A 14,805-nucleotide genomic window follows, 5' to 3' on the forward strand; every position below is an offset into this window, starting at 1 on the left:
GGCTGGAGGAACACCCACTTCCAGGCAGAATGCCTGTTTTCACACAGTTATACAGGAGACAACCTGCAAGCTTAGTCACCATAACGGTCCCAATCTGTCCTTGCCACCCAGAGGACGAAGAGTCTGTCTTTATCTTCAGTTTACTTAGGTTACAAGATCACATTTTAACACCTCCAGTTCCCTAGACCCAAAAATGTGGCCCATCTGTTCTGCTGAAGAACTTATTCAGCCCAAGCACTAAATATCCATGAACTAAGAATGCTGCAGTTGTCTACAGCCACTTCTCACTCCCCACTAACTGCATGTGGCTGGGTATGTCTGGCTCTGTGCAAGGAATCAGTGGTGCTTGCACGGGCTGGTGGAGGTTCGGTGGGGCACTTACCACGACTGGCTCAACACAGGTTCTTAAAGCAGGGTTGCTTTTTCGGGCAAGTGGGGTCTAACAGCACTGACATGCAGCACAGCACACCTGCTGCTCGTGAAAGCATTTTTCAGTATTTTTTCCCACATCCCATGACCTCACAGGACCTATCACTTACACTGAAATTAGTTATTTCTGACACAACTCTGACGGATGAAGAGATGTAAAGTGTTGGCTGTGCAAAGTTGATGACTATCCTCTCTCTCAAGTACTGCATGCAAATGTTAGTGTACTGGCAGGAGCAGCCTGCGTAACTACAGCTGTGTGAGATTTGCAATTTCATGTCCCTGCTCCAGCTACAGCCCAGAACCTCCCTCTGCTAAGGGACATGCCCAGATGTTATACTCTCCGTATTATTCATGCAGCTCAGCAGCATAAAGACAGGCAGGCTCATGAAGCCACTTTGCCCTAAAATGACTGGCACAACTAAGGAACAGCAGTCTCTTTAGATGAGAGACAGTCTTTTATCCAGACAGTCTTTTAACACTGGGCAAACATATAGCTGATGCCACTTTTAGTTGGCTCCTACTTTTGCCAGGCCTAGTCACTACTGAACACAGAAATTGAGAAACTTACTCAATGTATTTCAAGGATACTTTCTGTGGCTGAGCACAAGTATAGATCCTTTCCTGTATGTGCAGAGCAGCCAGACGTAACGCCACACTGCATTTCATTTCCACAGCAAATCTTTCCTGAAGTACATCGCTGCAGCTCTGGAACAAGCAGAGCAGAATTAGCATGACGATGGAAGCTCAAGAAGTCAGGATAAGACCTCTGATATGACTACTGTGCATCAAATAAAGGGCGTTATCCAGCTCATCTCAACCTCATCCTGCCAAAAAGCCAAGCATGTAAGTCGATTTAAGAATTTAAGGCAAACTGAATCCAAATGCTCTGTTCTTAAGTGTTCTGCATTTTACATTCATGTAACTGAACTGGCCTGAAGTATGCTTTGGTTCAAAGCAGAAATGGGAACTGGGTGAGAAGAGATCCTGAAGCATGGAATGCCTCGATTTCACCTGCAGGTAGAGATACTCGAAGGCAACTGGGTCTTCCTGTAGGAGGTCTAAGGGATCCTTTGGGACAAAGGACACTCTGAAGAGGCACCGGTAGTCATGAGATTCTCTTTTCTGGACCACCTGCAACAGACAAACAGCATCATGCCACACTACTGCTGTAGCCCCTCCCTTCATAAATGCACAGTAAGGCTCTGGCTTGTACAAGCTCACAGAAATAATTTAAAGCTACTGGCATATGGGATGGCTGCAGATTAGCCATTGTCCTTAGCAAATACAAGGAGACATTGCGAGTGTTTGTAATTCTATTTTCAATTCTTCTTCTGGTTTTTGCTTCTCCCTGTGGTAGTTTGGAAGTCCTTTGACAGCAAAACTTCATTAAATATCCATTGATCTCATATACTTGCAGTATAATCAGGACAGAGGCTTCAAGCCTATATGATAATGTCAGAGGAAGAAGCAAGCTTCTCTGCTTTTAAATTCAGTCATAAGATACAGCAGCCCCAAACAGACACTTGGATCATCATCACAATGTCAATACAATCTTAAGACCCCTGGGTTATATATCAGCATGTTTTATTCTGGGCAAATCCCATACAGGCTCACCAACTGAAACAAAGCAGAAACTCTCATGCACATGTGCTCAGCGGTTAGGCAGTGTTAGCTACTGCACCTCACCAACCAACCAAGTCAGCAGCATGGAGATGAACCTCCCAAGTAGCACATTCTGACAAGCTAGGTTACCCCAGAATTACTAGCAGAGCAACAGAATTACTAACAGAGATAACCTCATGTTTGCAGGACACAAACTTTTGATTTAGAATTTAATCAAAGTGGCACCTGACTGAGTTAACTCTGCAACTACCTAGGGGACTGTAAATAGCTGGGTACACAGCTGTTTTGAGACTGTCTCATGTAGTCCTCTGTGGCTGGACCTATCTGAGGCGTGGCACAAAGCACGCTTGTCCTCGACTGCTCAACACGGTCCAAGCAATACCAGCCCACGGGTGTTGTTCTGTGGGCTCTCTAAGCAGAGTGCAATGCGCCATTCCTCTGGGGGCTCCGGTGACCACCATGGTTAATTAACACCTGCCACAGGCAGAGATGAGAAGAGGGCAGCTGAGGAGATCGGGGCCAGCTGCCTCCCTCCTAGGACACCGGTGGAGCTGAGCTCTCTGCTCCTCGTGCCGGTGTTCTCCCGCGCAGCCGCGGGCACGCAAGGGCTTGGCTCACCTGCTCGATGAGCTCCTCTTCGTGCAGCAGGTGGATCCTTGCCACGTTGTACTGTTCCTCCAGAGCCAGGGCAAAGTGCGCGATGCTCCGGAGGGAGAGCTTCTCCTTCAAAGTGAGAACAATGTCCTGCGAAGGGAAGGCACACAAACAGAACGGAGACACAGCTGCTGAGCACCGCTAGCACACCGCATGAACGCGGAGGATTCCAGCCTGCTGCTGGCAGCCATGTGAGACAGCGCTGAAAGGGCAGTGGCCAGACACAAAATTCTCTGCAGCCAAGAACATGCTTGGCAGCCACAAACAGCGACATGTTTAATGCTGTTCCACAGGAAACCAGTGCCTACACGACATACCGCCTCTCTCTCTTCACTGACAACTTATGAACATGTTAACTCAGACAGACCACAGAGGTCTCATGGTTAAAGCCTGCAAGTTCATCACAAGTGGAAGCACTGGAGATGGTGCCCCATGGAGGTTACCAACCACAGGCTTGGCAGTTGGCTGCTGTGCTGTCCCAGCTGGATGCCTGAGCCACAAAAGCATAATCCAGGCAGGCACTGGCAGGACGGTGGCCAGAGCCACCCATGCCCACTGACACTAGCTGGTAGGGAAGAGTCCAGGCAGCTGCAGGGGAAGCACGGAAGCACAGAAAAAGGCAGGACAACACATTTCAGTAGATCAGGAGGATAAGGTAGGGACACTGCATCTTGCTGTGGTAACAGTACAGTAAGACGCAAACTTCAAGGCGTAACAGGCATCAAATCCAGTTCCTAGAGCTGCGTGTCCTGGGCTGCTTCATGCTGAAAGCTTTGGCCTTACAGTTTTCAGTCTGGTGGTGCTGGGCACTTTCTGTCACTCTTGATCCAAATGTCTGCTGCTAACCATTCTAGCTTTATACAACTCTATGGCACCTTTTAAAGAAACTACAAAGAAGAGATGAAAAACACCTCTCCCCACTGATAAACAAGAATTTGAGAGCATAATTGTAAAAATCTTACCAAATTTGACTGAAACTGGAGTGTCAGGGGTATGGAGAATTCTGTTGTAATACTAACTGTCATGGAAATAACTAGGTTTATTTTTGGCAAACAGAAAACATTACATAAGGCTTGACAGTACAAATGGAAAGAGAACTCCTTTGACTCGCTCAAGCTTCTTGAGGTAAGCAGAAATGTTTGACTCATCTCACTTTTAAGCAAAGATCTCTCAAACAGCAGAGAAACTTCCAAAACCAACTAACTTAGCAAGTATTTTCCCTGTTTGAGTGTTTCTGGAGGATGCTGGTGAGGGTTGCACTCAACTCCAGTAGGGAAAATCTTGTTCCAGGTCAGAGGTGAAGAACTCAAGTCAAACATGAAGAGCTAATCCATGTTTTAGAAATTAGTCCCTTGAAGGTGGGCATGCAAATCTCTCTTTACAATTTATCTCCCCTTTCCTTACTAACTCCTTGCTTTATTTCATTATTTTCTTTTACTCTGCCCTGCACAAGACCTGCACAGACTTACTTGCACAAGAGACCACAACAGTTTTGTGAAGTTTGGATGAACTAGACAATAAACTCTTTCAGGAAAGTTTTCAGTGCATTATAACAACATCTCCTTGCTTTTCCCCTTAATACTCTTTCAGCCTGACAACTCCAGAATGTCTCTCCATCAAGCATCTTTTCCACAGTAACTGCACTTCTGCAGGACATCATATATCCTTCAAAGACATTACGGCCTCCAATCACCCTGCACAGGAAAATCTTATTAACTCCAACTTAAACACTTAACAACTCTAAAGATCAGGCTAGAAAAACTTGAAGGTTGTAAGTCTATGTCTAAAATGACAATTATGGAAAGTGCCAGATTAACGGTTCTGGAGAGCAGCACATTGTAGTTTGAAAAGAATGATGGTAACTTGTCTATAACGCCTCCAAGCACAAGTGATCCTAGGGAGGTGGTAATGTTTTTCCATCTCAGGGGGTTCATCAGTTTTCATGTCTCCCCAGGGGAACATTTCCACCAGTGCAGAAATGAGGCTGAAACACAGATGATGCCTGTAGCTGACGCCTGCAGGCAGCTGGTGCTAATTGCTGCAAGGGGCTTCAGACAAGAATGTGCCCAAGGACAAAATTTTTCCAACTGTGATGGGAACATCCCGGGGAGGGCAGAAAAACCAACAGACACCTGTGGTAGCCAAAGATAAGAAAGCTGGGAAACTTTACAGACAAAGCAATGAGTCAAGACAAGGCCTTATATGAAAAGAAAACAGACACAACTGAGAGTTAAAGAAAGGACACTACGAGATGCCTCTTCAACAGCCACTAGGGACCATCACAGACCACCGGAAACCCCCATGGAAGCCCCTCAGACACCCTTCCCCAAATTTTACTACACTTGCGCAATATATGAACATATGCATTAGATCCTCTGGAAATAGGTGTGTACCTCTCAGAAACTAGATGAATATTCATTTCTTTTATTGTATATAGTAAGTGTGATTTTGTTTTTCAGCATGCGCATTAGAAGGAATGATCCCCCGTGCATCCTGCACTGCAATAAAGAATGCCTGCCTGCTAAAAACTTCAAACTAAGTCTTAGAGGTTTCTTTTGAGACTGAATTTACAGTAACACAGAAAGGCACTTTAAGTAACAACTGGCACAATTCCACTTGCTGAGCTCACACGATATCCAGACCAGGACTCTCCTGTCTAGGTCCCAAGCCAGGAAACTCATTCTCCCTCTCAGGGATGCGCACTGTCACTGCTCTATTAAACCTTCTCTGTGTTCTGCCACCTGGTTTCCAAGGAAAGCAACGTTTGTGTGGACAGCTGCAAATCTGCCAGTCCCCCACTGACCTGTGCACTTGCCCAACTTCGATCACACTTCACAAAGCTGTAGTGGTCTTACAGCCAAGTTGCTGCAAGTTCTGTGAAAATCAGTTGCTGAGAAAATGAGGTGAATTAAAGTAACACCTTCTCTGCAGGAAGGGCATGGAAAATCCAGCATGCCCAGCATCAGCAGGCAATACAGTTCCCACTAGCTGGCCAATACAACCAAGATGTTGCAAGTTTTACTGCATGTGGTTTTGCTACTGGATTGAATTCAGGTGGTGGGAACAAAGACAAACAACCACGCATCATTACCTTCACAGTAGTGCTGGTCTCAAACCTGAAAGCCTTCGTCTGTCCATTTTCCAAGTATACCTTGAGAACGTTGGGCATACAAAGAAGAGAATTCCCCTGCAGAACAAAAGCAACAGCACTAATCCCTGGACATTAAGCCTCTGGGCACCAGTCTGCTCTGCCTGACACAGCACATCCTGGTATAAATGAAAATCTTTCTCTGCTTTTGCAATCCTCTTCTGTGGCTTTATTCCTTGATTATGCTTCTGGCACGGAACGAGGGAAAGTGATCATAACAAATGCTTTTACCATAAAACTCCAATCAGTGCAATAGCTGCACATGGTCCAAGATATGCCCGCTGCTTAGTTCCCTACATGGCACAGGCAGATCTGGCAGGTACTGAAAGCTAAGAGCCATTCTCCCTGCTCATTATCACAAAAGCGGCGATGTCTGCTGGAAAACCCATCTTCCCATTACCGGGCACCAGGCAGTGCTAATCCCCATACTGACACTCTCCCACTGGCAGCAGCCATGGCTTCAACTCAAGAGCTACCCAAAGCCTCCATGCTACCACGAACAGATCCTGCACACCTCAGCAAGGCTGCAGGACTCAGCTAAACATGCAGTGGTACTTTTCTTGAGCATTCCCCTAAGGTTTGTGATTCTGGGACTTCCCAAACGAGATGATCTCAGAGTTTCCTGAGATAGGTCTCAAACACATTAGACAAGGCAGTGTCTCCCACAGCAAAAGTACCTCCACTGGTGCTCTGAGAAGGGTCTGGGAACTTGGTATTAGCCCTTCTGGGGCTGGCTAGAATTGCACCTCTTGGCCCTCCACCTTACTCCTTTAGTAGAGCTCATTTGCACCTGCATTCCTCTTTTCAGCCTTATTTTTCCTGTTGTTCAGTGCTGAACAAGTGTACTTCTCTGCCCTTGAACTTCCCATTCATCTTAATCTTTCTTATGTTCTTGGACCAGCATATTCCTCCAATCTTAAAAGAGTTTACCTACATGTCATGACAGTCCCAGGGTTGAGAATGGCATTTTTACAATGGTCTCCCCAGTTTCATTGCTGTGCAACACCTTATAAATCCCACAACCTTGCTCCCTCTTGATAGAGAGCCCATATACCCTGAAAGTACTACCAAAACGCAAAACACCCAAGAATCTCATTCCTTGTTCCTCCCAAATCTTGTTCCTTGTTCCTCCCATCCCTGCTTTGTGGTCTTCAAGGTGCCTACAGTCATCACTGAGGTAAGAGTGAACCCTGCCACTATTCCTGAGCCCAAACTCACTCTTTCATGCTGAGTAGCACACATCACATCTCCGACAGGCTTTGGGTCCTCAATCAATTTCAGAAAAGTGATGCTGGTTTACACCAACTGCACCTTTTCTCTGGTAGCTCCCACAGCCACAGGTTATATTAATGGGGCCTTGTACAGCACATATCAGAACCTGAAATCTATACAGAAATTCAAATACAAATATCACCACTCTCCCAGTCAGATCCAATTAGCTGGCCAGAACATACAGACATGATTTATCTCCTTTTGTGCAGGCTCTAACAGGCTACTGTGAATCAATTCTGAAAGATTCTGCTATGGCTTAAGCAGCTGTACCCCTCCTGTTTTGTCTGGTGCAAGGTTGATTTATTCCATGTTACAGCTAGGCCCACAGCTTCTAATAATACACTGACTGATGATGACCTGAGGATCCTGAGGGATGCATTTCTTGCATATCATTCAGTTATACGGAAATACATAATGAGTTTGCAACAGAAAATGGATGCTGGATAGCAGTGAGGCCTATTAACAATTTATGTTCAAAAACTAGAGTTTCAGGTTTCAACTGCAAAAGACAGCCTCTGGCTTCCTTTCACTTGCCACAAAGATCACTTAGCAATGCTCCATTAGGATGGCAGGAGTAGTGTATTTACTGAAACTGGAGGCTTTGCAGTTTTTCAGGGCCAGAACATCCATTTTGTCTGAATACATCAGTCTGCTGAAAGGAGAGCAGTTCTGAAACAAGCAAAGTAGCTGCTGGTGAACAATGCTTTCCCAGAAAGAAGTCATAAATACATAACAAATTTATTTGCTCCTCCTTTGTGCTAACGTTTTGCTGTTTAAAACAGTGTTCACATTCAAGTGTTGAAAAGGGAAGCTAACAACAGGGACCCCAACACCCAAATTAATTTCTTACTTTTATGTTCTCATTAAATGAATCACAAGCTGTATATTGATTGTGTCCCCCCTCTGCACTTGCATAGGTGTGATTAACTTAGCAAAATATCGACAGAGGCTTTGTAGGAAGCACAGAGTACACTATCCCCTCTGGAAATGCCCTCTTCAGACCTCTCAAGACCTGCCCTGCAATCAGTAAGTGAATGGCACAGATCTGAGACCTCCAAGTGCTGCAACACCAGCACACAACTTCTGGCTGAAACAGCTCCATGGGAGTTCCCAAGCAGACAGCAGTGTGCACCTCTAGCTGTAAGAAAAAGTAGAGACTTCTGGCATTTTCAGGTCTGGCTGGCCCTGCCCAAGGCCTCTCAGTACCTCTGCCTGGGACCTTCCAGAACATGTTCATCCTGTTCCCCGCTCCCCACCTCGTCAGCTCTGTGGCCTGTGTCACATCTTCTGACCACATGAGGAGTCCAGCCCTGGCTTCTCTGGTCAGCGAGGGTGGCCCAGCTGCCATGATGCTCCGCCAGGATCCCAGACCAGCCCCTCAGTGAGATCCGAGCGATGTGAACACAGCCCTTGGTGGAGCAGAGACAAGCCTTGCATCAGCTTCAGCACATGTGGCAACAGCTTGGCAGGAAGGAAAGGATCCCAGAGTCTAGAGAGACTGACTGGCAAATGTGTCAGGACTCACCCCTGACCCTCTCCTGCTCTGGAGAGCAGGCCAGAGAAGGAGAAGTCCCGACATGCCTGGAGTCAGGCACAGGTGCCAAAGCCTTCACGCTGTGCCTGTCTAATAGGCTTGTGACATCCATGGCATCTCTGGCTGCCCCTCTGCCCTGGTGAGGGGCAGGAGAGGAGACACCAGCCACAGGGAAGGCTCTGCCTGAGCTGGGTCAGGATAGCTCTCCACCAACAACGGTGGAAAACAGGAGACAGCCTGAAGAGAAGAAAAGGGCCTACTGGCTGGCTCATCATCACTGCAGACTGCAAAGATTTGGTCAGACCTGGAGATGTGAACAGCACTAATGAGTACGGCACAGGAGTGGGGGATTTTGACCACTGAAATTTTTCATCCCAAAAGGAAAAAGGAAAACTCAAGAATTAAAACCTCCAACTGACCCCAGTCCATCCCAATCACACTGAGCTTAGTAAGTGAAAGAAAAAGGAAACATTTAAGAACTATTCATACTTCAGGGAAGCTACAAGTGTTCTCACTGCTTGCTCTTTTCTGCTACAGGCAGACTCGTATCTATGCGGATCATTTGTTACCAGTGCTACAAACCCTGTGATAAATCTACAACATTCCTCCAGTGAGCCATGATCTCGTTGCACATAAGAACAGACTGGCTCAGCTGACAGATGGTTGATTATAGAGGCAGCTGTGAACGCTCTGTGGAAATCCTCTGCAAGGATATGAAGCACAACAAGCTGTAACCCTATCAACTAGAGAACATCTCAAATCCAACAACAAAGCAAAGTCTCCAGTACCAAACTCTCTGAACACAATGCTATCTGAACACTCCTAAAGGCCAGGAAGAGATACCCCAGCTACTCTGGCAGCAAATAAGCCTGGTGTGGACAGTAAGAATCACCTCTCTCAGTTAGGGTTAGGATTTCTCGTGCCCAGAGTACAGTCCAGGCTAACTATGGAGAGATTAGCACCTCAGGAGATGACTACTACATCCCACAGCTGTGTAATGCTCGTTTAAAGTTCACCTGATGGTAAAAGGACAAAAGCAGTACATGCAGGTATTTTCCATTAGTCTAAGTAAGCAAATCAAAGATAAAACCCTCTGGAGATGCCAGCACTTTCCCCGATCACCCATGGGCCTGGGAAAAAAAAGTTGGGACCAGATGCTGGGATGCACATCCAGGGCAGACTAGCACAGTGAGGTGCAGCCACTCTGACGGCCCTGGCCACGCTAACCCAGCCCAGCATCTGTCTGCAGGACAGACCCATTTCTTCCCAGCATACAGAGCCCACGGCCACAGCCCTGCTCCACTGACCTGTGTGTGTCCATTCACCAGCACTTCCTCTGCGAACCGTACCTTCACCGGGTTTGTTTTTAGCCTTGCCCTCTTCTCTGCAGTAAGAAATGATGACTTGGGCCCCCCCTGGAAAAACAAGAGCACTTTGTTAGCAGCTCAGTCTGTTGCAGTCACGTACGAGAGGCAGAGGTGCACAGTACAGGCAGGGGTGCGGTCACAGCCCTTGCTGAAGCTGCTCACACCACACTGCCTTGCACTTACAGGAACAGGTTAGGAGTCTCTCAGCCCCCAGGCTTGCTACGGGCCTTTCTGACCAAACTCAAATCCAGCTCTCCAGCCAAGGGACACACATGCAACACATGCTGTACACACACTCCTGATTTCATTGCATGTTAACCAGCTGCTGTGTTGAGGAATCTCCCCAACTCCTGCAATGAAGCCAGGACCCTGCAGAGCAACTGTTAATCTACCAACAGGTGGCTTGCAGTGGGGGTACACAGCACCATAAACCAACACACGCAGACTGCCTTGCAGTGTCAGACAAAGCCCCCTGTCAGTGCATCACAAAAACACAGCCCTGTACACAGCACTTCTCAGCTCAGCTAGGGTTTCTAGAGCATACTCTCATATTGCAAGTGTTTAAGAAAACTGCTCAGGGTTAAAAAGCCACCTTAACTTCATTGCACCGCTGCCACATAACCATGCTGCCACATAACCATGCTTTCACCATGACGGGGGCCTACCAAGCTCACAAGACACCACGTGGGCCTAGGAAACACTGAGTTCTTGTGCCCAAACATCCTGCTCCTGTAAAGCACAGTATTCCCTAAGAAGAACAGAGGCAGTGTCCCTCAGTATGCTCCTAGACAACTTTGAGGTAGAGCAACTCCTATACTCCTGCCAGAGGCACAGGTGCCTCCCAACCTGCCACAGCCCATCTCGCCCCAAGGCCATTTGGCAAGGACGGAGGAAGGGAGGCAGGCAAGAGTCCCTGTGCCCGGTGCACAAGCCCTGCCAGTCTGCCGGGCTGTACAGAGCATCACGCCGCACAGCTGCCCTGAGCAGGGCCAAGGCCGCCCACATCCCTTCCAGTGCGGCCAGAGCAGCCCTGGCAGTGGGTCTGGTACCGTTGATGGGAGGCGTTACCTCTCAGCTCTAAGAACAGCTGCCTTCAGAGCGCGGCAAGAGCCAACCCCAAACCCCAGATCAGCCTTGGCTGTATTTGGAGGTGTCCTTAAAGTGACCTGCAAAGGAAAAAACAAAAATGGGCTTGTGCCCCATTTGCTTCTCAACAATGCATGAAGGCCTGTAAACGGTGTTCCAAGTCCCGTGAAGGGTTTTCCAAATCCTTTCTCTCTGAAAAGCCATTGCATTTCCCCTCTTTTGGCAGGCATGCAAAAAATGCATTCAGGTCTTGCATAACCAACTCTCACTTTTATCTCCAGAGCCAGATCAAGCACTGGCAAGACCGATGGCCAGTGTATAGACAAGGGAGATCAGATTAACAACAGAAGGAAGCCACTGTTCAGTGGGTTTGCTTAAAGTTTTTCTGGTTACTTTGGCTTTGTGCACATCCATTGAACGCCAACACATGGAAAACTCTGAGCAGGAAAAATATATTAAAGAATTTTTCTTTTTAATGTACCTCTACTGAACAAGCCAAGAAACCTCATGACCTTAAGCCTGAGAGCTCCAGTAACTCTTCTGAAGGAATCATTCTTATGTCTAAGAATAAATCAAAATAAAAGAAAATCTCCAAACAATCAAAAAACACTCCCAAAATTCTTTCTGGAGTGGGGGAAAATCCCTCTCAGGCCACTTTCATACATCACAAGAAGCCAAAAAGCACACAAACCCAATTTTGTCCTTGCTTTGCAGCTCAGCTTTTACACACATAGAAATCATGTGGACAAACACAGCACGTCAGCAGTACATGGCTTCTGGGGAATTTTATACTACAGGAATGGGCCATCAGCACCAAGTTTTGTACTCAAACTTTGTTTCTACTCCCTAAGTATGATGCACACCCAGGTCTCAGCCCTTAACCAGATGGAGCCTGGAGAAAAAGGGATAAATTTTTTCAGCATGTGTAAAGGAAAGCCGTAAGAGGTTCCACAGAGCACCTAAGGCGGGTGCTGGGCCTGCAGCCTCAACTCCTAACCGTCGCGTCCAGGGGTCCCATGGCCCAGAGAGCCCCAGCACATGGAGAGTACTCCAGGCTGTTCTTTGTGCCCACAGCTTGCCGAGACCTGCCTTCATTTCACTGTGGACTCCTGGCCTCTGTGGATCCTGCTGGGCCCTCACAGCTCCTGATGGAGCCTCCAGCTCCAGGGACTGTGGGCTCAAACTGGTCCGCAAGCCTCTCCATGTGGCCGGCTCTGCAAGCCACCCTGGCCCTGCACCCAGGGGAGCGGTGAGGAGTTACTGCCAGTTCTCCCCAAAACCCCCTCAAAGAGTATGTGTGAAGGCAGAGGACCCTTGCAGCTCCCTCACGACTTCTGTCGGGCCCTCGCATCCCGTGTGCCAGCCCAGCCACCCCACCTTCCCCATCAGCCACGCTGCCGGCCGCGGCCCTCTAGGGCAGTGCTGCTGGGAGTGCCGAGAGTGCTGAAGAAAGGCCATTTACCGACGTGCAGCGCAGGACGGTTAGGAGGAGCTCGTCACCAGCCTCCCTGTAACAGAGACATGCAGTCAGCCCGGGTCAGCACCGCCCGCGCCTTCCTTCCCACTGTCACGGCAGGCGGTGCCGGCGAGGCCCTTGGCCCCCCCACCGCCCTGTGAGGGCAGGCTCTTGGCCAGGCACCGACATGGCAGAGGAAAGGCGGGAACCCCCCTCTCCTGGGCTGCCATGCCCTTGAGCCACAGGGTCACCCTGTTCCCGCAGGGCAGGGCCCCACTGGGTGCAGCACCCTCGGAGGAGGCGAGGTCCCTCTGCAGCCCTCGGTGAGACCCGGTCCCCGCACGTCTCCTGTCAGGCCTCTGCCGCCTCGTCCCCACGGGACACACTGGACCACACCTGATGATGTCAGCTGCTCGTTCGACGGACACGTCGTCCACCACGGTGGAGTTTATGAGGAGGAGCTGGTCACCTGGCTGCAGCTTCCCTTCAGCGGTGCTCCCTGCGGGTGACCAGCACACTGTCAGTCACAACAGCACTACGCCTACAGACTTCCCCCACAGGGGACACTCACTGCGAGCTCCTCTTCCCACCCAGCGCCCACATGCCTCACCAACTGCCTCTGGATGGTAAAATAAAGAGGGGCCAAAGGACGCTGTGCCTTGACGCCAGCTGGTGTACCACTGCCCATGTCCACGCCAGCTCACCCAGGCTCTCCTGGCCCCAAAGGCTGCCCCTGCATCACAGAAATCATCCTTGTGCAAGTCTTTTCCCTCGTCAGAGCCCATCACACAGGGCTAGGACACCGCTGGCCTGGGATGCAGCTGGAGGGCTCACAGGCCCTCAGGAAACCACAAGAGGACTGGGGGTAACAGCACTGCCTTGCCCTTTGCGCGCCTGCTAGCCCTGGGCCCATGGAGGCCCCGGGGCCCTGGCCAGCTGCCACAGCTCGGGGGTCCCTCTCTGCCAGATTCACACTCTGGCCTGGTCCTGGGGGTGACATCCCAGCTGACTACAGGCAGCACACAGGCCGGGGCTCGGTGCTCCCGGCACACCGACGGTCACCCCAAGGAGCTGCAGCATCCCTGGGAGGTCCGGGTGGATTCCCAGCACAGTGACTCCCCTCTGACACCCAGGAGAGCAGGGAGGACATCACCTTAACCACCATCTGCTGGGAGAACCCACGACAAGGGGAGAAGATGGTTTCTGAGCTTTGCTCTCCAGGAGAGTAGCAGCCACAGGATCCAAGAGGCTAAGGAGCAGGCGGACCCCAGCTCCACCACGACACACACTACCGAACCTCTCTGCCAGAGCCCACACACCCCCCCAGCACCCGCCACCTCTGGGAGACCCTGGCACCAGGTGCCATATGTGAAAGACAAAACAGGAAGACAGTCATTTGGAATTAAATACAGGGATTTTAGCCGTGGGCTCCAACAGCAATGGCAGGACTTAAAAGCACAGGTTTCTTTGTGCCTTAGTTTTAACAGAATGTTGATCCTTTCTGATTAAGAAAAAAGAAAAGTGCAATAGAAAACCTCCTTCACCACTTCTCAGACCCCAAAACTCTCAGGTAATTTAGCCATGTTTCACATGGCAAGGGACATAAAGAGAAAATTTCACTCAAAAGCACTGTGAAAGGACAGACCCTGTCATAGTGCCTTTATGTTAAACATCCCGCCCTAGGCAGACGGGGGATGCCGCAGCCCACACTGGCAGCTGGAGAGGCAAAGCCCAGGCCAGCCCTCCAGCCACCCTCCCCACAACATCCACCTGCCCAGCTCGGGCACAGTCGTTCTCTGGCTGTCACACTCACACCAACAGGTAAAAAGCAGCCATTTTTGGGTACCCATTAAAAAAATAAATAAAAAACAGATTCACAGTTTTTGATTCAAAACCCCCAAGCCACCTTAAAAGCAGAGTTATATCCCTCCCTTTTATAACTGGAAGAGCTGATCTGCTTCACTCAAGCAGAATTTCACCTGGGCTGCCTGTAACTAGCAGTGATCCTCTCTGCATTGCAGGGCTGTAAGCCCAGAGAGCACTTTCAACAACAGATCACCAGGGCCACTGCAGAATAAGAACTCTAAGATGAGATAAAATTTTTCCTGTGCATTTCATATAAAACACCAGAAAGAAATTCGCTTTGAAGCAGCTCTTTGCATCCCTAAAGGTCAGCTGTGTCCAAGTGCAGGCAAAGGATTAGCAGTGAAGCTGCTATTGGCTCAGATTTCCTCCA

General features: G+C 49.1%; 1 protein-coding gene across 6 annotated transcripts in view; it reads right to left on the minus strand.

Annotated features, from left to right (window-relative positions):
• Nucleotides 1-14,805, minus strand: part of FRMPD1 (FERM and PDZ domain containing 1) — a 41,287-nt gene that overhangs the window by 8,996 nt on the left and 17,486 nt on the right. For 5 of the 6 annotated variants that reach the window (XM_074933048.1, XM_074933051.1, XM_074933053.1 and 2 more), the window contains exons 5-11: nucleotides 12,966-13,068; nucleotides 12,576-12,621; nucleotides 9,968-10,075; nucleotides 5,798-5,893; nucleotides 2,671-2,796; nucleotides 1,441-1,560; nucleotides 998-1,134 (exon numbers count right to left, since the gene is read on the minus strand). In XM_074933048.1, coding sequence (XP_074789149.1) covers nucleotides 998-1,134; nucleotides 1,441-1,560; nucleotides 2,671-2,796; nucleotides 5,798-5,893; nucleotides 9,968-10,075; nucleotides 12,576-12,621; nucleotides 12,966-13,068 — 736 coding nt within the window. Of the gene's footprint in view, nucleotides 1-997; nucleotides 1,135-1,440; nucleotides 1,561-2,670; nucleotides 2,797-5,797; nucleotides 5,894-9,967; nucleotides 10,076-12,490; nucleotides 12,622-12,965; nucleotides 13,069-14,805 lie in introns of those variants that run through there. The other variant, XM_074933054.1, reaches the window with a different exon arrangement.

The sequence above is a fragment of the Athene noctua genome, chromosome Z (assembly GCF_965140245.1).
Source record: "Athene noctua chromosome Z, bAthNoc1.hap1.1, whole genome shotgun sequence".
NCBI classification, from domain to species: Eukaryota; Metazoa; Chordata; class Aves; order Strigiformes; family Strigidae; genus Athene; species Athene noctua.